The sequence below is a fragment of the Exophiala xenobiotica genome (assembly GCF_000835505.1).
Source record: "Exophiala xenobiotica strain CBS 118157 unplaced genomic scaffold supercont1.5, whole genome shotgun sequence".
Classification (NCBI taxonomy): domain Eukaryota; kingdom Fungi; phylum Ascomycota; class Eurotiomycetes; order Chaetothyriales; family Herpotrichiellaceae; genus Exophiala; species Exophiala xenobiotica.
Genome location: NW_013562490.1, coordinates 1,363,500 through 1,387,123, shown reverse-complemented (window position 1 = coordinate 1,387,123; position 23,624 = coordinate 1,363,500). Strand labels below are relative to the sequence as shown.

The 23,624-nt window shown below is 53.0% G+C and overlaps 10 protein-coding genes across 10 annotated transcripts; 7 read left to right on the top strand and 3 right to left on the bottom strand.

Annotated features, from left to right (window-relative positions):
• Positions 1-491: 491 nt before the first annotated feature.
• On the top strand, positions 492-4,625 carry PV05_08252 (uncharacterized protein). Its single transcript, XM_013457752.1, has 5 exons — positions 492-1,572; positions 1,622-1,826; positions 1,879-2,032; positions 2,081-2,297; positions 2,353-4,625. The coding sequence occupies exons 2-5, from the start codon at positions 1,707-1,709 to the stop codon at positions 4,001-4,003; spliced, it is 2,142 nt and encodes a 713-aa protein (XP_013313206.1). The 5' UTR covers positions 492-1,572; positions 1,622-1,706; the 3' UTR covers positions 4,004-4,625.
• A 24-nt stretch (positions 4,626-4,649) lies between these two features.
• On the bottom strand, positions 4,650-7,891 carry PV05_08251 (uncharacterized protein). Its single transcript, XM_013457751.1, has one exon. It carries the CDS (start codon positions 7,812-7,814, stop codon positions 5,130-5,132), a length of 2,685 nt encoding a protein of 894 aa, XP_013313205.1. The 5' UTR covers positions 7,815-7,891; the 3' UTR covers positions 4,650-5,129.
• Positions 7,892-8,129: 238 nt separating this feature from the next.
• Positions 8,130-10,268, top strand: PV05_08250 (uncharacterized protein). Its single transcript, XM_013457750.1, has one exon. It carries the CDS (start codon positions 8,260-8,262, stop codon positions 10,165-10,167), a length of 1,908 nt encoding a protein of 635 aa, XP_013313204.1. The 5' UTR covers positions 8,130-8,259; the 3' UTR covers positions 10,168-10,268.
• Positions 10,269-10,551: 283 nt separating this feature from the next.
• Positions 10,552-12,139, bottom strand: PV05_08249 (uncharacterized protein). The gene has a single exon (XM_013457749.1). It carries the CDS (start codon positions 12,105-12,107, stop codon positions 11,082-11,084), a length of 1,026 nt encoding a protein of 341 aa, XP_013313203.1. The 5' UTR covers positions 12,108-12,139; the 3' UTR covers positions 10,552-11,081.
• A 153-nt stretch (positions 12,140-12,292) lies between these two features.
• On the top strand, positions 12,293-14,258 carry PV05_08248 (uncharacterized protein). The gene is made up of 2 exons (XM_013457748.1): positions 12,293-12,687; positions 12,738-14,258. The coding sequence occupies exons 1-2, from the start codon at positions 12,383-12,385 to the stop codon at positions 14,029-14,031; spliced, it is 1,599 nt and encodes a 532-aa protein (XP_013313202.1). The 5' UTR covers positions 12,293-12,382; the 3' UTR covers positions 14,032-14,258.
• A 132-nt stretch (positions 14,259-14,390) lies between these two features.
• On the top strand, positions 14,391-15,878 carry PV05_08247 (SUMO-conjugating enzyme ubc9). Its single transcript, XM_013457747.1, has 3 exons — positions 14,391-14,584; positions 14,640-14,824; positions 14,876-15,878. Exons 1-3 carry the CDS (start codon positions 14,550-14,552, stop codon positions 15,127-15,129), a joined length of 474 nt encoding a protein of 157 aa, XP_013313201.1. The 5' UTR covers positions 14,391-14,549; the 3' UTR covers positions 15,130-15,878.
• Positions 15,879-15,926: 48 nt separating this feature from the next.
• Positions 15,927-18,203, top strand: PV05_08246 (asparagine synthase (glutamine-hydrolyzing)). The gene is made up of 2 exons (XM_013457746.1): positions 15,927-16,184; positions 16,243-18,203. The coding sequence occupies exons 1-2, from the start codon at positions 16,159-16,161 to the stop codon at positions 17,978-17,980; spliced, it is 1,764 nt and encodes a 587-aa protein (XP_013313200.1). The 5' UTR covers positions 15,927-16,158; the 3' UTR covers positions 17,981-18,203.
• Positions 18,204-18,372: 169 nt separating this feature from the next.
• Positions 18,373-20,169, top strand: PV05_08245 (uncharacterized protein). Its single transcript, XM_013457745.1, has 6 exons — positions 18,373-18,509; positions 18,565-18,638; positions 18,689-18,737; positions 18,798-18,828; positions 18,972-19,474; positions 19,621-20,169. The coding sequence occupies exons 1-6, from the start codon at positions 18,459-18,461 to the stop codon at positions 19,768-19,770; spliced, it is 858 nt and encodes a 285-aa protein (XP_013313199.1). The 5' UTR covers positions 18,373-18,458; the 3' UTR covers positions 19,771-20,169.
• PV05_08244 (uncharacterized protein) lies at positions 19,710-21,399 on the bottom strand. Its single transcript, XM_013457744.1, has one exon. It carries the CDS (start codon positions 21,298-21,300, stop codon positions 20,338-20,340), a length of 963 nt encoding a protein of 320 aa, XP_013313198.1. The 5' UTR covers positions 21,301-21,399; the 3' UTR covers positions 19,710-20,337.
• Positions 21,400-21,529: 130 nt separating this feature from the next.
• Positions 21,530-23,186, top strand: PV05_08243 (methionine aminopeptidase 2-2). The gene has a single exon (XM_013457743.1). It carries the CDS (start codon positions 21,608-21,610, stop codon positions 22,958-22,960), a length of 1,353 nt encoding a protein of 450 aa, XP_013313197.1. The 5' UTR covers positions 21,530-21,607; the 3' UTR covers positions 22,961-23,186.
• Positions 23,187-23,624: the final 438 nt, after the last annotated feature.

Here is a 23,624-nt window from a genome sequence, read left to right as displayed (position 1 = left end):
GAGCCCATATCAGACCATCAATGAGTCCCTTCGCCCTTGATTCGCTCATCCCTTCCGGCGGTGTACGGGGAAGAAAGGACATCACGCGTTTCCCGGCAGTTCAAGTCTGAAGCAATGCAAAGTGCGGAGAAGCGAGCCGTGAATTGCACGGTACTTGCTCATCGTCCTCCTGTGTCTTGAACCAGTGTTCAGCATGCATTCGGCAGATCCATCTCCCAGGAACTTCGCACAAGAATAGTGGAAGGTGGCATCATTCCCGTAGCTCGTATTTCGTTTTCAGCATCGCACGACTCGAGTTCCTCCACCACCAATAGTGCTGAGGGCCTGAGGCTGAGGACTTCTAAAATTGGCCGATAGGGACAAGTCGAGAACCCACCGTGGCTCGCCCACCAGCGCTAATCTCGCCGGGATCCATCCGGATCGACAATTCCGGCATCAGCTTTTCTCAACATCATTGAACGCCTTGTCTCTGCCAACCACAACAACAGGTCCTGCGACTTGTACGTTGCCAGGAGGTGCAGAGGGTATCTGATTTGCAAGCTCATGTCCTCGTTGTAGCTAACTTGCTGGAATGATGGACTTGCCAGTTTTGGTGCATTTTCATGCAATTCAAAATCTGAGGCCACCGTCGTGTACCTTTGGCGCAGGGACACACCATCGTCAATTCTCCCTTGTCATTGCTCAATGTTTGATCCGGAGGAATCCCACTGCTCAAATGTAGAGGAGCATTGAAACACACCATCGACCGCTGGACAAGGGTATTCTCAAGGCAGTCTGGCAACAATCTCTGAGCAGCATTGCGCTCAAACCGGGGCCACAGATTGGCTTTTGATGGCTGGTCACTCCATGAGATGTCGGAGATCCTTTCGAAGAAGGAAAAGATAAATGTTGGAAGGCAAGAAGACGTTTTGGACAAATGTGCTAAGTGATGGCTTTCCTTTCTCAAAGTTGACAAGGCTGTGGTGCTCATGGCAAAACTGTGTGCACTTGATACGTGGGCAGACTCCTGTCCTAAGAACCAGGCTGACAAGAAGGAAATACTCAATGGACTGTCGAAGGGAGAGAGCCATGTCTTTGTGCGAGGCTGCACCATGAGGTTGAGTGCTCAAAGCAAAAGCCATACCTACCACATTTGTCTTTGCCTCTCATTCATCCATCCTCCTTTCCCAACTTTCTCCCAGTCCACTCGCTTCAACCAGACTTTGACAATTCGTTGACTTTGATGCTGTCAGCTGTCTAACATAGTTATTCTCCTGTCCTTCTGCCGCACCTAGGGAGACTTTGTTCACTTCTTCCATCAGCCGCACTCGCGACATCATTCCCACATAGCTACTCCCCGCGGCATGCCTTCCTTCCCCGTCCTTCTCCATGTCGACGACTAATCGATGAGCGACTTGCCAAGACTGCAAATGATCTGTTGTTGACAATCTGAATTTCAAATATCCTTCTGGCTCAAATCTTTGCCCTCGTCACAACCTCACTCATTTATCGATTGACAGCGGTCGTCGACTTAACGAGTTTCAAATCGACCTACAATTGGCGGTTCTCAGACCCGAGGACCGCAGTCAGCAAGTGCGTGCTCAGAGACGTTAAAGACCGGCGTGTTAACAGATGTCTACAGTTCTGCTTAACCTCATCTCCGTCGAGTCCTAGTCACCGCTGAAGCCTGAACATCTTTGGTGTCTCATCGAGGCATATTGGCCATCATGCCGCGTGGTGGCCGCCGCAAAGCGATGGCGCAGGACGATGACTCTGATGATGGATTGGACCCGTCACAGATGTCACCGAACTCGAAGAAAGAGTACGACAAGATGATGATCATGAGAGCAAGTACACTATTCGCCATCATCGCGTGGCGAGTACTAACACCCACCACAGGAAGACCTTGGACAAGCTACTGCCGACCACATCAAAACCAGCGACTATCGTCGAACTCAACCTAATGTCCCAATCATTCGTCATTGTCATGAGTCAGGCACGGAAGAATCGAAAATTGTTCGAGAGAACAAAGCGCAGACTAGCAAATGGTGCAGTAAGTAAGCGCTTCCCTCACCGGATTCCATTATCTAACACAATGTAGCCTACGGGCAGAGTGAAGAGGCTAGACTGACTGCATCTGGAGACCCGGTCATTGGCTCTGGTAACAGCCACCGCCACGCAATAAGTGCGGCTTTGGCAGCTGAAGAGAAGAGACTCGGCCACAAACTCACTCTAGATGATACGTATGATGAACGTGGATACCGGCGCCCAAATCCTGGTACGAATGCTGCCCCTCAGGGTGTACGAGCGTCTCAACGGTAAGTGCCTCCAAGTTTCAGCTTATACTCTTTACTAACATGCTCCTCCATCAAGACCTCCTCCACCTGTCGCTACGTCAAATCCCAAGAAGAAAGGTGGTGGCGCTACCCAGAGTCGGCCATGGCCACCACCAGCTTTGGAAGGCTCGCCAGCCTTGACTACAATAAGCCAAAAATCATCCAGCAAAGGTTCGCCTGCTACGAAGTTTGTTGTTGGAAGCACCGCGGCTGGCCCCAAGACTGGCCCGTCCAAGAATCAGAAGAAGATTCCTGCTTTGACTGCGGCGACGGCCACGACTCCGAATACCGCAGCCCGAGCACGTCCTCTTGTTGCTAATATGCAACATCTAGTGGACCCAGCTACTTTCATGTCCTCAGCTGCTCAATTTCTGTCCGCGGCCGCAAAGCCCAAGGCTCAGGCGTCAGTCCAGGGTACAGCACCGCCAACTGCGCCAAATGGTGCTGTCTCACAAGATCATACTCCAGTCACGCCCACTGCCGCTGCAGCTACAACCGATAGCAACCATGCCACTACGGTCCGGAAGGTGCCAGTGAGCGAGTTTTCGTTCTCGGCGAATGCCGCACTGGCACCCAATGATGTTACAACACACACTGACGGTGCACCAAGTCCTGGAGGCCTGTCTGGCTTCACTCCTTCTCTCGCAAGCCATGGACCTCCTATAGATGAGGATGACATCCAGGAGCTCACCGATGCCCTCGTCGGGCTGGGTATTCATGGTGCAGGCCTTGCCACGGCCAGTTCAGCCATGGATAACCAGTCTCTCGGCCCAAGCAAAACCGACTTGGTGTCCCAATCTGGTAGCTTGATGGACTCGCCAATCATAGATGACCTGGGTGGTGACGTTCTTGTGGCGGGCCAGGACAAGAAGAATGAAGTCGTTATCATCAATGGCGTCCGATATGTCAAGGAATCTGCACTGTTGGCCCTCACAGAGTCTCTGAGAACCCATGGAAAAGGTGTTGGCAATGGTGCTCAATCACCAACTGCCCCCAACGTCCGGAGTTCGTCTTTCCAGTCGGACTCCGGCCCCCAGCCGTTCCCTTCTTTCTTCGACGACGTATCCAGCCTTATGCCAGGCCCTGCTGCCAAAGCCAATCCTTTCAGTCCACGTGAGCCTCTCATTGCGGAGGGAGCAACACAGATGCCTGCTCAACAGCCTGTGGCGACTGACCAACGTGGTAGCTTGACACGAGGTGAGCCGCAAACCTTGGATCAAGCGCTGGTCGCCGCCGTCAATCCAAGACTAGCAGTACCAGCAGCAGAGCCAACTGCTCAAGCTCCACTGGCTACTGGCGCAAGCAAAATCACCACTTCTAGAGACACAATCGTGTCGAAATGGGCTGCTCCCAGTCAATCAACCATTCAAGTCAAACCTGTTGTGCTGCAACCAAAATCTACCAACGGTGCAGCCCCTCCAGCAACGCAGGTGGCGAAGGTGGCATCAGATGCGAAACTCGCTACTTCCGCTCAGGCAATGACAGCTGTGACTGGTCAGCACTCACCTTCTTCGATTATTGGTGATCGACGAGCGTTTGGTCATCTTTCCGAGTATGCAGCCAACGCGCCGATGTACGAACCTCCTCCCCCACGAACGGCACCACGGCGCAAGTATCATGCACCCGGTCCCGGTTATGCCATGCTGCTGGCCGACCTGGCTGCTGCAGGAGCGTCGTCCAAAATCTAGACTCACATTCCCTCTGTCGCATCTCTGGATCCCCAAATCGAGAGGCCAGAGGAGGAGTTGTCAGGGGTCATTTGGTCGTTATGGCACAAGCAAGCTGTCATGCCAGTGAGTGGCATGGTCGGACCGGCATTCAGTGGAGCTCTGTCCAGATGTCCAGGTGGTCCCTCTAACCAACCTAATTTTCAGCAAGCAGAAGATTGACAGGAGTCTCGACAGTGATAGTCTACCATCACTGCACTCGGCTACTGTTGGCTCGAGGAAGTTCCAAAGAATTGGAAAGTGTGTGATTAACCGGAGATTCCAGTCGCAGCCATCTACGTGCGCAACTTGAGCAAGATCATGACCTGCCACAGATGACTTATGGCCAACGTCGACTTGAGATGTTGCAGAGCACAATCGGTTCAAACACCAAAAGGGTCCCGGAGAGCTACTATTCTGAGCAGGCAATGTCACCGGTCTAGGCAGGTGCGGCGGTTTAGGGTCAGTTCCATAAAGCACCTAATTATGAACCAAGATAGATCGAGCATGGAAACAAGGACTAGCCCGTTCAAGTGAGAAATTTCTTCGGAGTAATGATCGCAAACTTCAGTCCTCGTAGAGGAGTCAACAACGTTCATAGATCTACTGATTTGATCTTTTTGACTTCGCTTGTACCAATACAACGGGCGGATTGTGCCAGCTGTAGCTCTTAAATATACTGCGAATGAGGCACGCTTCGCGAACATGGACGGGCAAGATTGTTCGTGAGTGGTAGTAATTTCGCTTCACCATTGAGCTGTCGGCGGCTTCAGACTCGCGCTGAGACATTACCATCTGTCTACTTGACTATGGGCTCTTTGGTGCAACAACAGCGACTGGCGGACGGCCTCGGTCCTGAAGCTTCCTCATCAGCGAAAACCTCTTCTCCGTCTCATCACAGGTCGCATTATGTAGCGTTTTCCAGTGCTTCGTCTTCGCGACTGTCTTTGCAGTTGGCAGTGGCCTCTTGCTCCATGACACGTTATTCATCCCCCGTGGGTATCGAACGCTCGACAATAGTTTTAGCATGTTGTGGCCGCTTCAGTCGTTTTTTGGATCAAAGCATGGGGTAGATGGACCTGGTCGTCTTAATTCGAACTTGACTAGGTCACGAACTCTGCAAAGCGGCCTTGACTCTCCCTTCAACATCCGCTCCCGCGCGCTGCCTCACCATACTAATCACCCAGTCCTGCTGCGCCTTGCGAGGTAACATCCTCAGCCGTGACACGTACAGACCCAATGTCTCCGGCTTGGATTCGAGATCCGCCAGGCCGGAGGTCAAGAGCCAGCGCTGCAGACGCTGTGGGTCGGAGAGAGCCAAGTCCTCTGCTGGATTCGTGGACGTTTGTGTGTGTGAAGTATTCTCGCTTGAAGATGTTGTAGCACGTGTCGTAGATGCAGGAACTGGTTCAGGTCTAGGGAGCACAGGAGCTGTGTGAGGAGCAGAACGGAGTAAACCGCCTTCATCCTCTGAATTTGAATCGACGTGCCGTAGCACCGCGGCCCCAGCTCCGTCATGCGACGAGCCAGGCTGAATATCGTCTTCGTCGTCGCCTTCTTCGACCATGGCGGCGTGAGGGTTGCGAGCCGGCCCGGGCGCAATCTGACTCGGCGCATCTGGCCCAGGCTCGTGATCACCCGGAATGGACTCGAGATCCGGCATGCTGTCTTCATCCTCATCCACTTCGGAATTGTTCTGCTCCACCTCCTCGTAATAATCCCACCCGCCGGCCATGCCGAGGCCGGCTGGAGTGATGGCACCGACGGTTTCGTCTCCGTCCTCCAGGTGAATTTGCAGCAACTGCTCAATCATTTCTGGCGGTATGTCGCCACCTAGCTGCTCCTGGAGGTTGCGCAAGGCGGCTTGGCCTTCGGATTCGCCGTTGGGATCGTTGGGGCCGGCGGGTGTTTGGAACCAATTCATGATTCTGGTCAGTAGGCTGCCTGTAGCACCGGCCGTGGCGCCCGCGGCATTGAAAATGGTCTGCATGGTGCCGTTACCGCGTTCTGCGCCGGCTGGGGAACGGAAGACGAAGCCGTCGGCTTCTGAGGTTGGTGGGGGAAGAACATCGTAAGATGAGGTTGGTCTGCTGGTGAAGGAGCGGGGAAGGAGGGCGATAAGGGAAGGGATTTCGAGAAGCATAATGTGTCGAGCTTCCTCGAGTGAGACTTCTAGCCTCGGCGCTGGTGGGGCAGCAGCGATGGCGTCGCTGTAGTGAGAGAGGGTCTCCGCTACTTCTGCGAGTAGACTGATTGTCTCGGGTGTATTCCATAGATCTTTGGCGCGTGTCACGTACAACTCGGTATGGAGTTTCTCGGCATCGTTTGAAGGTAGTTTTGCCCAGAGGGTTTTCGGTAGAGGGGAGATATCGAGTGCAGAGGCTAAGGCGGAGAGGATGTAGGGGTATTTGTGCATAGCGACCGCCAACTGCCTTCTAGCGTCCCGTGGTTTGCCGGCTCTGAGATAGGCCAATGACAGAGATATCTGGATGTTGGCGAGAAAATCCCATGCTTGGCCGTAGGCGCCGTCGGAGCAGATTTCTATCAGTTGTGCATGTTGACGGCCTCTGAGAGCGAACTGGTCGATCATCAAAGTGACCCCGTATGGATCGGTGATGGGATTGAGCTGGAGCAGAAGTTTGGCCCATTCAAATGCTGATCGCCAGGTTCCTCTCATTTCGAGGTTCTTGATGTACCGCCAAATAGCCAGGTAGAGTTCTCGATTTGCAGGCTTGTCGAAAGATATTCGGGCGGTACCAGTTCTAAGCGAAGCTGGGAAAGAGCTGTGGACTGACTTGCCAAATGAAAACAATGCTCGCTCGATCAAGTCCCCAGAGACTGCATGATCACCTTGATGCTTCGCAATTTCTGATACCTGGAGAAGAGTGGCGATGTGGTAAGGGTACATGGACAGGACCCCAATCATTCGTTGTGGATCCATAGACTCAACTGCCAACCGAAAGTGTAGCTGGGTCTCTTGGTACTGCTTGTTGTGCATGATGTTGTACTTCTTCTCGAAAGATTTTTTCTTCGGGTTCGACTCCGCGTCAGGAACATGTTGCATGCTAAGACCGCCACTGGTCGCGAGTGGCCATTCCTCTTTGCCTTGCACAAAGATGTTCCGCCGATGAGCGAGTGTTCCTAACTCCTTGCCTCTACTTCCCACACAATATCGCCCAGTAAGGGCAGTGGCCAGATCGACTCCTCCTTGGAGATTCTGGTCACGCCGCCGTTGTTGGCGTGGGTTGCCTCGAGACTCTTGCGTTTCCAAAGCGATGCTACCAAACAGGCTCTTCATCTCGTTCACTGGGTTGAGATTCTTCTCGTCTATCGCCAGTAACTTTGTTGCTTGCGCTTCCCAACTTGGTGGTTCGTCATCAGGAGCGGCGTTGGCTCCACGATTCTTCCGTGCCAATTCTCTTAGAGCTCGATCGACTTCGTCCCCTGAGTCATCCTGCTGTGTCGCGGACTCTGGGACTTTGCTCTTGCCCTTGGTCTTCCCTTTACCCTTTTTCTTTTTCTTCCTAGGTTTTGAGGAGGGCGCAGGAGTGAATCGACTTTCTGAAGGTGCTGGTGGTTGTGATATGGACGTGGCCGCTTCTGGTTCTGACTCTTCCTCCTCATCTTCGACACCTTCCAGCATGTCAAATGCGTTCATGGGTCGCGACGTAGTAGGTGGGCTTCCGTCGTCCTCTTCTGACTCTTCGGCTTCTGCGTAGGCCTGTTTGGCTGCCTCAACTTGTCTCTGCAACTCCTGCTCCCGCTGGAGTTTCCGCAAGGCTCTCGTAGACATCGTGATCAGTCTGGAAAACGCTGTCTGGTGCCAACAAGAGGAGGATTAAGACGAGGACCAGACGACTAAAACGTGGTAAATTGTTCGCACAAGGGCATAAATTTATGATGGCACCCTCCGAGGCTCGTGGAATGACGCATGTCCTCACTCGCCTTAAAATAGTGGGGGAGGGCTTGGAGGGCACTGAGGGATCGCACCCCTTAGGCTGATTAGGCTAGACTTCGTAGGTAGTAGGCTAGGGGCTCTGCAACACTCCAGTTGGCTGGCTGCTTGTGGCCAACTGATTTAAGACTCACCACTTATTAGACGCAGCCATGGGAATTGTTCTGTCCATGATGATCCTCTGAACGCAGCCACCCTCCTCTTCAAGTGCCAATCCACCTTTTGTATCCCAACCAACTCTCTCCATGCGGTCGTCCTCAGTGCCCTGACCCGGACCGCCTCAATGCGTCGAGCAGCTGTCTTCGCCCTTCGTACGGCTCGACGATCTGCTTTTCGCAAGCTCATCCCAAAGACGACCCTGTCCTCCCCGAGCCATGTCGCAGCGACTTCTGCATACTCTACCTCACTCATAAGAAGATACAGTACCGGTCGGCAGCCATTACAGGCATCTATGCGTTTGCCAAAACTACCTCTAGCGTTTGTGGGAACACTTGGGGCGATAGGTGCATGGTACGCCTATAGAGGAGATGGACCAGAACAGTTGCTACGAAATCCGACTTCGCCTCTATCAGCGCAACCTACGAGAAGCCTAAGCACAAAACCAGACATTGCCCAGCCTACAGCAGAACCAGCGGGTGCTGCACCCGTAGCCGCGGGTCACGAGTCAAATCGAAAAGCTTTGGTGGTCGACAACGACCAGTTTTTCACCGGGGCGATTGTCGGTGAAGGCCCGTTGGCAAAAGATACCGATGATTACGGCAGAAAGGTCCTCGAGATGATGACCCCAGAGCAGGCCACAGAGAAGCTACGCAAGAATGAGCAATCATATCTGGTAGGGCGTGGTCGCGGTGTGGTCAGATATGATATCGTTCAATTACCCAGCAATGACCCTATCGAGGACGATCACGCCGAGAAAATTGTAGAAGTTCCCAACACTGTGGCTGCAACCGAAGATGCAGCTTCTTCAGACTGGATGTTTTGGGGCGTTTTCGACGGGCATTCAGGCTGGACAACATCCGCCAAACTACGTCAAGTCCTGATCTCTTTCGCAGCACGCGAACTCAACAGCACATACAAAGCCGCTCTTGCGAACGCAAAATCGCCATTCCCCTCCCCCACGGCTATTGATCAAGCCCTGAAATCAGCCTTCGTCAAACTCGACAACGAAATCTGCCTTGACAGTGTGAACAAACTGAGCAAGAATCCCAGCAAGCGGCTCGCCGCCGAGATCCTCGCGCCCGCTCTTTCCGGCTCATGCGCCCTGCTATCGTTCTACGATTCGCAAAGCAAGACCTTCCGTGTAGCCTGCACAGGCGACAGCCGAGCCGTCCTCGGCCGGCGCAACTTGCAGACCGGCAAATGGTTCGCCACGCCGCTGTCCGAAGACCAAACCGGCTCGAATCCCAATGAAGAGGCACGTATGCGCGCCGAGCATCCCGGCGAGGAGAACGTCATCCGCGCCGGCCGGGTTTTAGGCAACCTCGAACCCACGCGTGCTTTTGGCGATGCCTTCTACAAATGGTCACGCGACACGCAGGATCGGATCAAGAAGCATTTCTTCGGCCGGACGCCGCACCCATTGCTCAAGACGCCACCGTACGTAACGGCCGAGCCCGTCGTGACGAGTACGTCGATCGAACCGGGCAAGGGCGATTTCGTGGTCATGGCCACGGATGGTTTATGGGAGATGCTCACGAATGAAGAGGTCGTCGGGCTCGTGGGCCAGTGGATCGAGCAGCAAAACAAACAAGCCAGCAATAAGTCGTCCAATGCGAGTACAGGCGCGTGGCTGACGAGCTGGTTCAAATCGTCGACCCCCAGTGCCTTGCCGGTGGAGAAAGGCGGCAACATGGATAAGACGGGGCGGATTCAAGTGGATGGGAAGGGTGGCAATGGCAATAGACCGATCCGCCAGGAGCAATGGGACGTCAAGAGCGAGAACAACAGGCGTTTCGTGGTCGAGGACAAGAATGCCGCTACGCACTTGGTCAGGAACGCGTTGGGCGGAAGGGATAACGATATGGTTTGTGCGCTGTTGACGTTGCCCAGCCCGTATAGTCGGCGGTACAGGGACGATTTGACGGTTGAGGTTATTTTCTTCGGCGAGGGCGAGAATTCGGGCGCTGTGGTGATCAATTCGGAGGCCACGGCGCAGAACGGAGGCAGTGAGGGTCTAAAGGCGAAGCTGTAAAGGCCTCAGAACAAAGGACCTTAGAGAGATGCAGGCACGACTCAATGTTGCGGAAGGCAGAGAGTGAGAAGGCTCTATCAAGGCTCAAGGCTCAAGGCTCAAGGCTCAAGGCTCAAGGCTCAAGGCTCAAGGCTTGCGGGCTCTTGGTGGAAACAGGAGGTTATAACCATCCGCTCAACGATTGGCAGCAGAATGACTCGATTTGACAAGAATTCGACTTACTTCAAGCAGAAGTGGAAGCGTCAGCAGCCAAGAACGCAAAGAAGAATCTGGATTCCGAGGGCTAGAAGAAGGAGGCGTACGCGCGAACTTTTGAGCAATTGTGTACCTTTACGTTTGTTGTCTCATTAGACACGGCATTGACATAGGGCATGGGCATTGTCAGGAGTAGGTCAGCTCATAGAGATACAATATGAGGATCGGCTAGCACTGGGTAACTCGTGCTTCTGCATCTTCGTCTGCTATATCGAGCGGTTTTTGGGCTTGTCACCTGTCAAAATCGTCCACAGCCCGGAATAGGGCTTCTGCTGAGATAAACCCGCCGCGTCGCAACATCCTTCATCCATGCGATCCAAACACAGGACGAGCATCTATCTGCAGAAGGTGGTTGATCGATTTGAAAGCCTGTCGCAAGAGGGTGGTGCTGTTCTCTAGCACGCTTTTGCCTCATGTCGAAAGCCTGTCTCTCCGATCATGCAGACCCGTGATATGCTGGATGATCAGGGGCGGCTGAAGATGGCCGTGCAATTGGTATAGACCTGCAACGCAAGCCCAACTGCAGGTTTGTAAATCCGTCTGCTCGAACGACGCTTCGATTGCTTCGATGGTCGAACGACCAGAGTTCCAATCGCTCTTCGTCCGTGACATTGTGCGGAGCGTAATCTTCTTGTTGGACGGCAAAGTACATTACTTGGTCATCCTGCGGCTGTCTCTTTCTCACCCTTGAGTTTCGGAATTCGCGTCTCCAGTTTGTCAGTGGGTGGTTTGATGCCGAGGGCATATTTGACGAATGGGCGCTGAATGGTTTGCGTGCCGACACTGCCAATCATATAGAGCACCACCGCTGACGGCAGCTCGCCTCTGATTATTAGCAATGGAAAGACGAATGCACTCGCCGCGATGAGTTGGGAAAACTGCAAGGTCACAAGTTCGCGGGTTTTGGCTTCGCCACGATTCATGCCTGTGACTTTGCTTTGCATCTTTTTGATGTCTTTTCCTACTATCTGCCAAACACTGGCTCCTGATAGAGCTGCAAAAAACAATGGCAAGCCCCAAGTCTGGTCGAACTCGACAAGGTTCGAGAGCCAGAGGAAGCTTTCGTTCTGTAATCCTGGCTCGATGGATACTATGCTTGTATCCGCTTCCTGGCCCATCTTCGTGAACACGGACAGGGCCGTTCTAGTGTCGCCCGACATGCGCCTGATGACATCTGCGTTGATGAACCAGATGGGCAGGAAGGAAACTTGAAGCGCAGCCCTCGACCACTTTCCCAAGTACTTGGTGTGCTTTCGCATGTCCTTCAATTTGGCATTCAGCTGGGTTTGCACGTAAGCTTCTGCCTTTTTCGCAGCGTCATCCGTGCCCGCGGGATATTTCATGACCGCTCGCGATTGATATGCTTGCCGCCATCCTTTCAAAATGCCGGCAAGTTTTTGTTCTTCTTTGCTGGCTTTATTTGTGACGTAGAGGACAGGTAACCATGCGAGCCGGAAGATTGCGGCTGTCAGTGGGATAGAAAGGCCCCATGATAATCCACTCAGGGCGTGGACTTGTTGGAAGGCAGCCTCGGAAAGGTGTAGGGCTTCTGCGACTAAGTGGTTTGGTCTGGAAGAATGGAAAGGTCTCGCAAAGGGCGACCGCGGAGAGTGCGAGAGCGAGTGACAGACTCCAGCTCTAGGAGACGCATTCTGTACGCATCGTAGAGTCTGTCGCGATAGCATTGGCACTGGATATAGGTATCGTTATGTACTGCAATAGTGTGGTGGTCAATTCATTGCGGAGAAAATTGGCTGCGGACTGAAGTTGAGAGCTCGCGTCTCCGGATCACCGACCAGACCGGAGACGCGCGCATGCTACAGATCTGCGTCATTGTTGGCTGGAATCCAAGAGGATACCTGGTCGTATCCTCGCAGCACTTTGCGGCCGAAACCGTTCTTCTGTCCACCAAGAATCTTGGAAGCATGTCCCTCATTGAGCTGTGGTTTTCTTTGCAGCAATGGTCACTTCGTCCGTCGTGGCAGCTTTGGCCGTAGCGCCTATTTTGCCGCCGACCTTACTATTGCTCGCCCAATTGTCACTCCGCTGCCTGGGCTGGTTTCTGCAGGCCGTGTCCAAGGACAGAAGGGCTGCTATCATCTCTCGAGTACAGCATGATAGAGAAGCCGCACTGGGACTCCAACAACATCTCCAGCAAGAAGCTGAAGATGGGTGGGAGAACATTGAACAAGCGGGTATGGCTGAGAATGGCAAGCCCTCGCAAGATGAATGGGAAGGCATAGTAGGATTTTTCCACCCCTTTTGGTGAGTATGGCTTTTTATGCGATTTTCTACAATCCTCTGATTTTCGTTAGCAATGCTGGAGGTGGCGGTGAGAGGGTGCTCTGGGCTGCCATTGCTGCGACTCAGAAACGTTGGCCTAACGCCATCTGCACTGTCTACACTGGCGACCATGATATTGACCGGAGCGTCGTGGTAAACACAGTCAAGACTCGATTTGGCATCACCCTGCAAGAGCACTCTCTAGTTTTTTTATATTTGTCAAGACGTCGATACGTCCTTGCGAGCACCTGGCCTCAATTCACGTTACTTGGACAGTCTCTAGGATCTCTAATCCTTGCATATGATGCATTCCAGCTCCTTGTGCCCGATATCTTCATCGACACGATGGGGTACGCCTTTGCAGTGGCACTCTGCAAGTTCCTGTTCCCGAAAATCCCAACAGCAGCGTACGTGCACTACCCGACGATCTCTACCGACATGCTGGAGAGTCTGGACGATACGACTGGTACGCGAGGCATACACTCCGGTGCTGGCGCGGGATGGAGAGGCAAGGCTAAGCGAGCCTACTGGCATGTCTTTGCATGGCTTTACGGATGGGTTGGTCGGCAAATCGACGTGGTTATGTGCAACTCAACCTGGACTCAGGGTCATATCAAAAAGCTTTGGGGCTCGAAACGTGCATCCCCTTCGTTTGCAGCCATCGTCTATCCTCCTTGCCCGGTCGAGGAGTTGGAATCGAAGATTGAGGTGACTTGGAAAAGTGAGAGGCAAAGGGAGGACATCGTCCTATACATTGCACAGTTTCGACCGGAGAAGAACCATTCTCTCATCCTGCGAGCTTTCGCGAAGTTTTATCATTCAGCCAAACACAAACCTAGATTAGTCCTGATCGGCTCGGTACGCAGCAACACCCCAGACGAGAAGCACATATACAATCTACGACTCGAGGCGCGAGAGCTGAAGATCAAGGACTCTACAACGTTCATCTGCGATGCACCTTTCTCGGTGATTCTCGAATATCTTCAAAAGTCCAGCATCACCACGAATGGCATGTATTCAGAGCATTTTGGCATCGGAAATGTCGAAGGACTTGCGGCAGGCCTCATCCCTGTTGTCCACAACAGTGGTGGTCCAAAGCTGGACATCGTAGTTCCCTACGAGGGCAAGCCCATCGGCTTTCATGCTGAGACTGACGAAGACTTTGCGGCGGCTTTCGCGCGTGTGGCCTCTCTTGAGCCTCAAGAGCGGTTCGCCATGAGGGTCAGAGGTCGAGCAAGCACGAAGCGATTCACGGAGGCGGTCTTTGCCAGAAAGTGGGTTGAGGAAATGGAGACGCTTGTGAGAATGAGTCTGACCAAGGGCTAGCAGGTCTGGCCTTGGTGGAGGATTGTTGAGCATGGCTGTTATGACTTAGAAAGATGATACCCTTTGTTTTGGACATTGTCATTTTGTTCCGATGTTGCCCTGAACCCCGTGTGGAAGACGGGTCGTTCCAGCCTGAATTGCGCCTACACTGCGTAGAGCTTTGATTGGATCGTCTAACATCTTTGGGTTCTTACAGGTCCTTTTGGATGAAGCAAAATGAAAGCCCGTCCGGTTGACAAGGCTCCATAGAATGACACTACCCTTCACGTGATATACAAGGCATGCCAAGCTGCAGTCGCTGGCGGCAATCGCAGCCTTGTGGCGCCGTCGCAGCCTCTCTTTCAACTCTTACTCTTTGTTCACTTCAAGTTTGCGCCCCTTCATATCAAACCCTCTAACTGACAAGCTGCCATTCATCTACCCATCACTCTTCTTTTTTATCTAAAAGTCTCTTCTGCCGACCATCTCGATTTCTCATCGAAGTAGTCACTTCTGCCAATCCCGACCTTGGCTTCACCATGTCTCTCTGCCTCAATCGCCTCCAGGAGGAGAGGTGAGCTCGCTACTCCTCAGTCGTCAGGTTGCGCATTATCTCACAAATGACACAGGAAACAATGGCGTCGCGATCATCCGTTCGGCTTTTTCGCAAGACCCGTCCGAGGCGCCAACGGCGTCCTTGACCTCAAGAATTGGGAAGTGGGCATACCAGGGAAGGAAAAGACCATTTGGGAGGGTGGCCTGTTCAAGCTCACACTCTCGTTTCCGGATGAATACCCTACGAAGCCACCAAAATGTGAGACCAATCGGCCACGCATGCATAAGGAGCGTCTCTGACTGCTTTTAGGCAAATTCTCTCCCCCTCTTTTCCATCCAAATGTCTACCCTTCTGGCACAGTCTGTCTCTCGATCCTGAACGAAGAAGAAGGTTGGAAGCCAGCAATCACCATCAGGCAAATCCTCATCGGCATTCAAGACCTGCTCAATGATCCCAATCCCGAATCGCCAGCCCAAGCGGATGCATACAACCTGTTCAAGAAGGATCGGGCAGCATACGAACGAAAGATCAAAAGCGTAGTCAAAGAAAATCCCGCACCGTAAGAACAACGGACATCTAGCATTTGGGGAGTGGATGTTATTGGCAATGATACCGACGGGCATGAATTCATGATCAACATGTGCATTAGTTACGAGCGCGGCGTTGGACTGGCTTTCAGGACAGGACCTTTTAGAAGATTTGGGCAAGGAGGACTCTCTACCTGCAGAATGCGCATGAGATTGAACCTGATGCACTCCACGTGTTGGTGATCCAGAGGAACAACGTTTGCAAGGATTGGTGCCTCACTGGCTCAGTAAGGGCGTTCGATTATTTGCCTGAGGCTCGCGACGGCGGCGACAACGCCCAAAGAGTGAAAGCGTGGGGGGCTTGGATCAGACCCTCTGCATAAGGACGAGTGCGGGGATTCGGATATCTGCAGCAAAGGCGAGCGATATTGGGTAAGCTTGCAGTGGCTTGCCCAAAAGCTGCCCAAGAGCTTACAGGGGGAATATCATCCGCCATTCAGCTTGGACGTCTGTGTAAAGCCATCACAAGAGTCGCGTGCCGAATTCGCATCGGTGGAATCCCAGGTATCGGCCAGACACAAAAACGTCAGTTCTTCATCGAAGGCGAAAAGCCGTGCAAAAATTCAATTTGCTAGTCGTAATAATGTGAGGCGAACGAGGGGCGGCATCGGCCACTGATGCTCCACTGACAGTCACCCGATTTTCCTTATCTTTTGCTTCCAGACAGTGAGGGAATCGTGGTGAGGTGGGTTTGAAAGGGCTGAAGAATACAGCGTACCGGCGGGTGCTGTGGCGAGTCATAGTAGTCATGCCATCCACCTAGCAGGCTGGAACGGGCTTGGTGAAGTCTGGGTGAGAGAAGAACGTGTCCGAGTGTTGAGGAAATCTGATCTGACCTGAGGCCTTGAGTCATCCATCATCCCGCTCAGCACCAAAATTCTGGGTCCTGCGCCGCAGACATCTTTTTTATTTATCCCACGCCCACGCCCTCCCACACTTTCTCAGACCTTGCATACACAGTCACACCCTCTTCGTCCTTCAAGCAAGGAGATTTCGTGGGCAGCCATGTGTGGTATCTTTGCCTGCCACGGGTGAGTTCTGCTCGACCAACTGCATAGGCTGCTGTTCGCCTTACTGACACAACCACAGCCATCCGTCGATAGCCACCTTCAAGACCACTGCCCTGCAGTGCGTAAAATGCCTCCGACACCGTGGTCCTGACTGGTCAGGCAACTGGATCGGAAACAACACAATCCTCTGCCATGAGCGACTCAGTATCGTGGGTGTGGACACTGGCGCACAACCGCTGGTTAACGATGAGGGAACCATTGCTTTGGCTGTCAATGGCGAAATCTACAACCACCGAATCTTGCGCAAACAATTCGACACGCCCTACAACTTCAAAACCCATAGTGACTGTGAGGTTATTATCCCACTGTACATGCAATACGGGATAGACGCTCCGAAGCACCTGGACGGCATGTTCTCATTTGTTCTGTATGACAAGGAACAAGATCGAACCATTGCTGCACGCGATCCCATTGGCATTACTTCGTTCTACCTCGGTCGATCGAGTTCAACACCAGGCGCTGTCTTTTTTGCCTCTGAATTGAAAGCACTAGCTCCTGTTTGCGACAAGATCGAGGCTTTTCCGCCGGGCCATATCTACGACTCCAAGACGGACAAACTCCACAGATATTTTGAACCAACATGGTGGGATCCCGAAAAGGTTCCTTCCACGCCAGTCGACTACAAGCTACTCAGAAAGACACTAGAAAAATCCGTGCTGAAGCGACTTATGGCTGAGGTGCCTTATGGTGTGCTGCTGTCTGGTGGCCTCGACTCCAGTTTGGTGGCTTCCATTGCGCAGCGGGAGTCACTTCGTCAACGAGCACTCATCAACTCCCAGACCAACGGTTCTACCAACGGCACAATCAACGGTGACACACCCAAGACCGGCTCCAAGCTTGTCGGGATTGATGACGAGGACGAGTTGACTACTGTCACCTTCCTGCCTCAACTGCATTCCTTCTCTATTGGGCTACCAGATGCGCCGGACACGAAAGCAGCAATCGAAGTGGCCAAATTCCTAGGGACAAAGCATCATGATCTCACCTTCACCATTCAAGAAGGCCTAGATGCTTTGTCAGATGTCATTTACCATCTCGAAACCTACGATGTCACAACAATCCGCGCTTCGACACCAATGTATCTTCTTAGCAGAAAGATCAAGGCCATGGGGGTGAAGATGGTTCTGAGTGGTGAGGGAAGTGACGAGATATTTGGCGGCTACCTCTACTTCCATGCCGCTCCAAACAAAGAAGAGTTCCACAGAGAGACGGTCCGAAGAGTCAAGAACCTCCACCTGGCCGATTGTCTGCGTGCCAACAAGTCAACATCAGCGTGGGGTCTAGAGGCTCGAGTGCCTTTCTTGGACAAGCAGTTCCTCGAAGTGGCGATGAATGTCGACCCGGCCGAGAAGATGATCACGAAAGACAGGATCGAGAAGTATATCATTCGGAAAGCGTTCGACACGACCGATGAGCCTGAAACCAAGCCGTACCTGCCTGATCACATTTTGTGGCGGCAAAAAGAGCAGTTCAGTGATGGTGTTGGCTACGGCTGGATCGATGCTTTGAAGGACAATGCCGAGCTCAACGTGACGGACGAGATGATGAAGAACCCCAAACCAGAATGGGGCGACGACATCCCAGACAGCAAGGAGGCATATTGGTATCGGACAATGTTTGATCAGCATTTCCCGCCGTACTGCGCCTCGACGGTTATGAGATGGACTCCGACATGGTCCAAGCAGTCGGACCCTAGCGGAAGAGCCATAGCTACTCACGTTGCACGATATGAGAACGGTGTCAAGGCTGATTCATGAGAAATTGTATAGAATTGGGAGCAGCATCACCCGGAGTTGGGAATGGTTTCTGAGAGGCATTGATTTTGCCCCTTAAAAGCTTGCAAAGCTCGTGGGATACTGCTTTTCCTTGTAATTGCACATAGGCTGGGGAAATGAGAGTGCTGATATAGGCTGGACATTGACCGACAATAATGGAACACATACCTACCTACATAACTCGCAAATACCCTGGGACAATTGACATATTCCCCGTATTGAAACTCAATCCGATTGCTCCCTGCTTTTGCCGAAGCGATTCCTCAAGGGGAAGCGTTCCGCAGAACGACGTTGCTGAAACGTGCGAGTTGATTGGCTGGTCCGTTGGAGACGAAAACATTGCTTGAGCTTCAAGTTCCGTCTTGATTGAGACGCTTCATCTCGCAACCTGTCGCTTTCTCCTGAACTCACTTCTCGATTCCTTTGACTATCTATCTTCTTTTCGCACCCGACTGTCATCATGTCTGGCGTCCCAGTTCCCTTCAGCGATATCGCTAAGCCAGCGAACGATGTGAGAGGCTCTATCTTGGTTGCGATGCGGAATGACTGACCTATGTTACTCGCAGCTCCTCAACAAGGATTTCTACCACACCAGCGCTGCCAACCTCGAGGTCAAGTCCAAAGCACCTAACGGCGTTACGTATGATGTCTGAATATCCATTATCGATCTCAGTCTGATCGAGATTGCAGCTTCAATGTCAAGGGGAAATCTGCCCACGATGGACCTATTTCAGGCTCGGTGAGCACAACGATATCACAAAAATACGTCAGAATATCACATATTAACGGTAGAGGAAAGATTGAAGGGAAATACTCCGATAAGGCTGCTGGTACGGCTGTCCATCATTCGATCCTATCTTATCCTGGCAGTACCGCAGGCGGGCAGACACCTTGTCTCCAGCTGCGGAACTCCGAAGCTTCAGTTCTGCTTCCCTTCGTGCGTGGACGATAGCGGCTGACACGGATACGATAGGCCTCACGATTACAAACACATGGACCACCTCCAACAGCCTAGACTTCAAGGTCGAGCTGGAAGACAACCTGACCAAAGGCCTCAAAGCCGAGGTTTTGTCCAACTATCTCCCCGCGAAGAGCACCTACGGCGGCAAAGTGAACTTGTTCTACAAGCAGCCCAACATCCACACGCGCCTGTTCACCGACTTGTTCAAGGGCCCAACCGCGACCATGGACCTGACGCTCGGCCACGAGGGTTTCCTCATCGGCGCAGAAGGTGGATACGACGTTGGCAAGGCGGCCATCACGCGCTACGCCCTCGCTGCGGGATACAGCCAGGGTAGCTATGCTGCGGCCGTGACTGCGACGAACAACCTCAGCGTGTTCTCGGCCAGTTACTATCACAAGGTCAACACGGAGGTTGAGGCTGGTGCGAAGGCTACCTGGGACTCGACTGCAGGCAGCAACGTCGGATTGGAGGTCGCCACCAAGTACAAGCTTGATCCCAGTTCTTTTGCAAAGGTATGACCATCTGACACCTATTTTTGCCGTTCCCTCATCACCTCCATTCCATCCCCTCCTCACTCTTCCCCTGCTGGGCGGTCGCGAGGGGAATGAGCGAAGGACAGCAACGGGAAGGACAGGCCGGCTGACAAAAGACGATACAGGCCAAGATTAACGACCGCGGTATCGCAGCTCTGGCATACAACGTCAAACTCGGCACCGGTGTGACTCTCGGCCTCGGCGCGAGCTTGGACACGCAGAACCTCAACCAGGCGGCTCACAAGGTTGGTGCGTCTTTTACTTTCGAGGGTTAGACGTACCGTCCTCAATTTCACTGTATCCCCAAAGCAGCACCACCGAGGGAGGGCTCAGATTGTACAGAAGAGAAACAGGAGCATAGAAGAAGGCATTCAGCAGAGATATCCATCTAGTTGGCGTAAGCTGCGTGGTCACTACGGATGAGGATCGTCAAACTACGCGTTGATCGGAATCGAACAGATCCTGGCAATTTTGTAAATCCATCTCTGCAAGTGCTGCTTCTCATTCTGTTTTCCCATCAATATTCGGTCTTCTACCCTCGGTGGTTTCTTCCGTTTACCCCTATATTCGTTCGTCTATTGTTCGAAGCGGTGATAGGGCGTCCCACGCGACACAGCAGGGTATCACCCTGTCCTCGCTTCTCCTGCCGTTATATTCATGACATTGAATGGTCCTGCAGTGCTACGTTGTATTGGATTGTCCGTGGAGTCGTCCCATAAAATTGATAACGCTTGTGCGGGCTCTCGAGGGAGCACACGTGTAGCTCCTTGCGCCCCGGCATCCCAGTCCAACTTTCTGAGGACCAGTGCGTGACTAGATTTGCGGTATTGTTTTGATTTATCTCAAGCTTTTGTCCAGTCATTCCTGGGCCCGTCCCTTCGACTCCCATCTGCCCTGGTAAGGCCACCTCGCGGCGCATTCGCCATGCTCACGACGATCGTGCCCACGGAGACACTGGCAACAATAATTGCCGAGACAATGATGAACCGACCCCAGAAATTGTCCTCCTCAGCGGCGGCCGCTCGCAACGCTGCTAATTCTGCAGCGCGGCGGTTCGCACGACGGTAGTCCTCGTGCGTTTGCGTCTTGTATGTACTTTGTGGGTCGAAGCCGGCAAATGCTGGGTCTGTGTCGGTATAGGCGCCCGCATTGAACGTACCTGCTTGGTATGGGCCCGGACCAGCTTCGGCGTGTGCTTGTGCTTGTGCGGTGGTGTTCGGCGAGGGTTTGCCGTGCGCATAGAATGATGGCGGCGGTCCTTTGAAGACGCTGCGACGTCTGGAGAGGCCTGTTGCAGGGCGGTGGCCTGCGTAGGTCTTGCGAGCGGCATGAGAGTGCGAGTGAGAGTGAGGGTGATGAGCCCGGTGCGAATGGTGGACATGGAAGACATCCCGGTCGTAGCGTTTGCGTTTTTCCGGGTTCGCGAGGACGGCATAGGATTCGCTTATCTCGGCGAAGCGTTCGCCTGCCTTGGGGTCATTGCGGTTGCGGTCTGGGTGGGTTTCTTTAGAGAGCACGTAGAATTGTTTCTTGAGTTCGGAAGGGGTGGCGTCATGGTGGATGCGGAGGACTTCGTAGTGGTTTGGAGGCGTGGAGGAGGACCGGCATATAGACGTCTGCGAGAAGTATCTAAAGTGGCTGCAGCGCGGTCGGGAGCATACGAGGCGGAGGCTGAGTTCAGGGAGCAGCAGTGTGGCAGGAGGGATTCGAGATGCGCAGGTTGGGTCAAGAAGGAGGATGGAAGACTTTATAGAGGAGAGGCGGAGAGCCGAGAGGGAAGAGAGAGACGCCGGGCGAGGGATCATCCCTCATACTTGTAGCAGCCTGGAACTCTGGGTTTGTATAGATAGGAATGGTTTGAGGATTGAGATGAGAGCACTGTCTTTGGTTGCTCGAGATAGAGAATGATGGAGCGTGACGTCTTTCAATTTTGGGAGTTCAGAGTTGCCATCCGAAAATCATTGGTGGATTCAAGTGGCAGCGATCCGAGCCCGCTTTGGAGCCTACGCCGGAAGAAAAAGGCGGCAACAGCCTCGCACTCGAACATTTTCTCTATTTATCCACCTTGAGGACTTCCCCGACTATTGCTCGTCGAAGTGTACGAGTCCGAGTATGGCAGCCAAGACGGCAGACGAGCTCTCAAAGCTCGCCCTTAACGGCGCTGCCACCACAAAATCCAACCCACAAATCAACGGCACAAACGGCGTCAACGGTCACCTCTCAGATCCGGACGACTCGGACGATGACAAAGATGACGATGCCACCGCAACTGGTGGTGCCGGCAACACCGCCAGTGGCGCCGCAAAGAAGAAGAAAAAGAAGAAGCCCAACAAGAAGAAGAAGGCCGGTGCCGCCAAGGTTCAGTCCGACCCTCCTCGTGTGCTTGTCAGCCAACTATTTCCCAACGAATACCCTGTTGGCGAAGAAGTAGAGTACAAGAACGACAACGCCTACCGCACGACCAACGAAGAAAAGCGCCATCTCGACCGCATGAACAATGACTTCCTACAGGAATATCGTAAGGGCGCGGAAGTCCACCGTCAGGTGCGCAAGTGGGCGCAGGCGAATGTCAAGCCGGGCATGACCCTCACCGAGATTGCGGAGGGCATCGAGAACGGCACCCGGGCACTCACAGGACATTGGGGCCTGGAAGAGGGTGACAACATCAAAGGAGGCGTGGGATTCCCCACAGGCCTGAGCATAAATCACATTGCGGCGCATTACACGCCCAACGCAGGGAACAAGTGGGTGCTCGGAGAGCAGGATGTCATGAAGGTCGATTTCGGCGTGCATGTGAACGGACGTATTGTCGATTCGGCCTTCACCATGTCGTTCGACCCGAAGTACGATAATCTCCTAGCTGCGGTCAAGGATGCGACAAACACGGGCATTCGTGAGGCCGGTATTGATGTAAGAGTGTGTGATATCGGCGCCGCCATCCAAGAGGCCATGGAGTCGTATGAAGTCGAACTTGATGGGAAGACGTACCCTGTTAAATCCATTAGGAATTTGAACGGGCATGATATTGTCCAGCATAGTATTCACGGTGGCAAGTCCGTGCCGATCGTGAAAGGCGGTGATCAGACCAAAATGGAAGAGGGCGAGATCTTTGCCATCGAGACCTTCGGAAGTACGGGGCGTGGCTACGTCGTGGATGATCTCGAGGTATCACATTATGCGTTACGGCCGGATGCCCCGAATACTGCCTTGCGAGTTCAGTCGGCGAGGTCGCTGCTGAATGTCATCAAGAAGAATTTCGGGACCATTCCGTTCTGTCGGCGATATTTGGACAGGCTGGGCCAGGAGAAATATCTGCTCGGACTGAATAACTTGGTCCAGTCCGGCATTGTCGAAGCATATCCGCCATTGGTGGATACCAAGGGCAGTTATACTGCTCAGTTTGAGCATACAATTTTGCTCAGACCAACAGTTAAGGAGGTGGTCAGTCGTGGTGAGGATTACTAGATTCCTTGACGGTCGGACACTGGTCACGATCGCGAAATCGAGCTTGGACTTGGACTGGTTCACACAACGCTTCGCGGACCGCTGAGGTTCCTTGCAGATGGAAACATCCAAGGGGTCGTAGCAGTGGCGAGCGCAGGTGCGAAGGGCACGTTATCTGGAGAGATCAGTTTCTTGCCTGCGCTTTCTGATATGATGAATTTTGATGAAATGCTATCGTCGTGGTCACATGTAAACGTTTGCATTCCCGGATTTGACGCGTTCTGCTCCCTGTATTCATTTGTGATTGACGCTGTCATTGGGACATAGGCTGCTAGAAGTCTACTCGTACACCCGTCGATGTCGGCCCATTCGCTGCTCTTGAGCTATCATGTCCAACGTTGCTAGTTGCGACATTCTTGGTCAATCAGGCTGTAACGGACGTCCCGGCCAGAAGTCAGACTCCTTATATGCCGGGACTCCATGCTAGGGACCAACAATGCCTACACAGGGGTTCCTGTACATATGAGCCCACTCAACAAGACATCTCCAGTCCTTGACTTCCTATGGTCGACTGCACATTGAGCGAAGACGGAGCCATCGAAGTATGTTTGAGGAAAGGCTTCAAGGCAACTCTGCCGAGTATCAGGTGATCATTGATCAAGTTCTTGGCAAAGCCTCGCCCTAG

Excerpts from the sequence above, each read along its gene's own strand:
- PV05_08252 (XM_013457752.1), top strand. The coding sequence starts at position 1,707 with ATGCCGCGTGGTGGCCGCCGCAAAGCGATGGCGCAGGACGATGACTCT. Across the intron at positions 2,033-2,080 it reads GCAGACTAGCAAATGGTGCA|CCTACGGGCAGAGTGAAGAG; the intron begins GTAAGTAAGCGC and ends AACACAATGTAG. Across the intron at positions 2,298-2,352 it reads GGTGTACGAGCGTCTCAACG|ACCTCCTCCACCTGTCGCTA; the intron begins GTAAGTGCCTCC and ends TCCTCCATCAAG.
- PV05_08251 (XM_013457751.1), bottom strand. The coding sequence starts at position 7,814 with ATGTCTACGAGAGCCTTGCGGAAACTCCAGCGGGAGCAGGAGTTGCAG.
- PV05_08250 (XM_013457750.1), top strand. The coding sequence starts at position 8,260 with ATGCGTCGAGCAGCTGTCTTCGCCCTTCGTACGGCTCGACGATCTGCT.
- PV05_08249 (XM_013457749.1), bottom strand. The coding sequence starts at position 12,107 with ATGCTATCGCGACAGACTCTACGATGCGTACAGAATGCGTCTCCTAGA.
- PV05_08248 (XM_013457748.1), top strand. The coding sequence starts at position 12,383 with ATGGTCACTTCGTCCGTCGTGGCAGCTTTGGCCGTAGCGCCTATTTTG. Across the intron at positions 12,688-12,737 it reads GGATTTTTCCACCCCTTTTG|CAATGCTGGAGGTGGCGGTG; the intron begins GTGAGTATGGCT and ends GATTTTCGTTAG.
- PV05_08247 (XM_013457747.1), top strand. The coding sequence starts at position 14,550 with ATGTCTCTCTGCCTCAATCGCCTCCAGGAGGAGAG. Across the intron at positions 14,585-14,639 it reads AATCGCCTCCAGGAGGAGAG|GAAACAATGGCGTCGCGATC; the intron begins GTGAGCTCGCTA and ends CAAATGACACAG. Across the intron at positions 14,825-14,875 it reads CCCTACGAAGCCACCAAAAT|GCAAATTCTCTCCCCCTCTT; the intron begins GTGAGACCAATC and ends GACTGCTTTTAG.
- PV05_08246 (XM_013457746.1), top strand. The coding sequence starts at position 16,159 with ATGTGTGGTATCTTTGCCTGCCACGG. Across the intron at positions 16,185-16,242 it reads GGTATCTTTGCCTGCCACGG|CCATCCGTCGATAGCCACCT; the intron begins GTGAGTTCTGCT and ends ACACAACCACAG.
- PV05_08245 (XM_013457745.1), top strand. The coding sequence starts at position 18,459 with ATGTCTGGCGTCCCAGTTCCCTTCAGCGATATCGCTAAGCCAGCGAAC. Across the intron at positions 18,510-18,564 it reads TCGCTAAGCCAGCGAACGAT|CTCCTCAACAAGGATTTCTA; the intron begins GTGAGAGGCTCT and ends TGTTACTCGCAG. Across the intron at positions 18,639-18,688 it reads AAAGCACCTAACGGCGTTAC|CTTCAATGTCAAGGGGAAAT; the intron begins GTATGATGTCTG and ends TCGAGATTGCAG.
- PV05_08244 (XM_013457744.1), bottom strand. The coding sequence starts at position 21,300 with ATGATCCCTCGCCCGGCGTCTCTCTCTTCCCTCTCGGCTCTCCGCCTC.
- PV05_08243 (XM_013457743.1), top strand. The coding sequence starts at position 21,608 with ATGGCAGCCAAGACGGCAGACGAGCTCTCAAAGCTCGCCCTTAACGGC.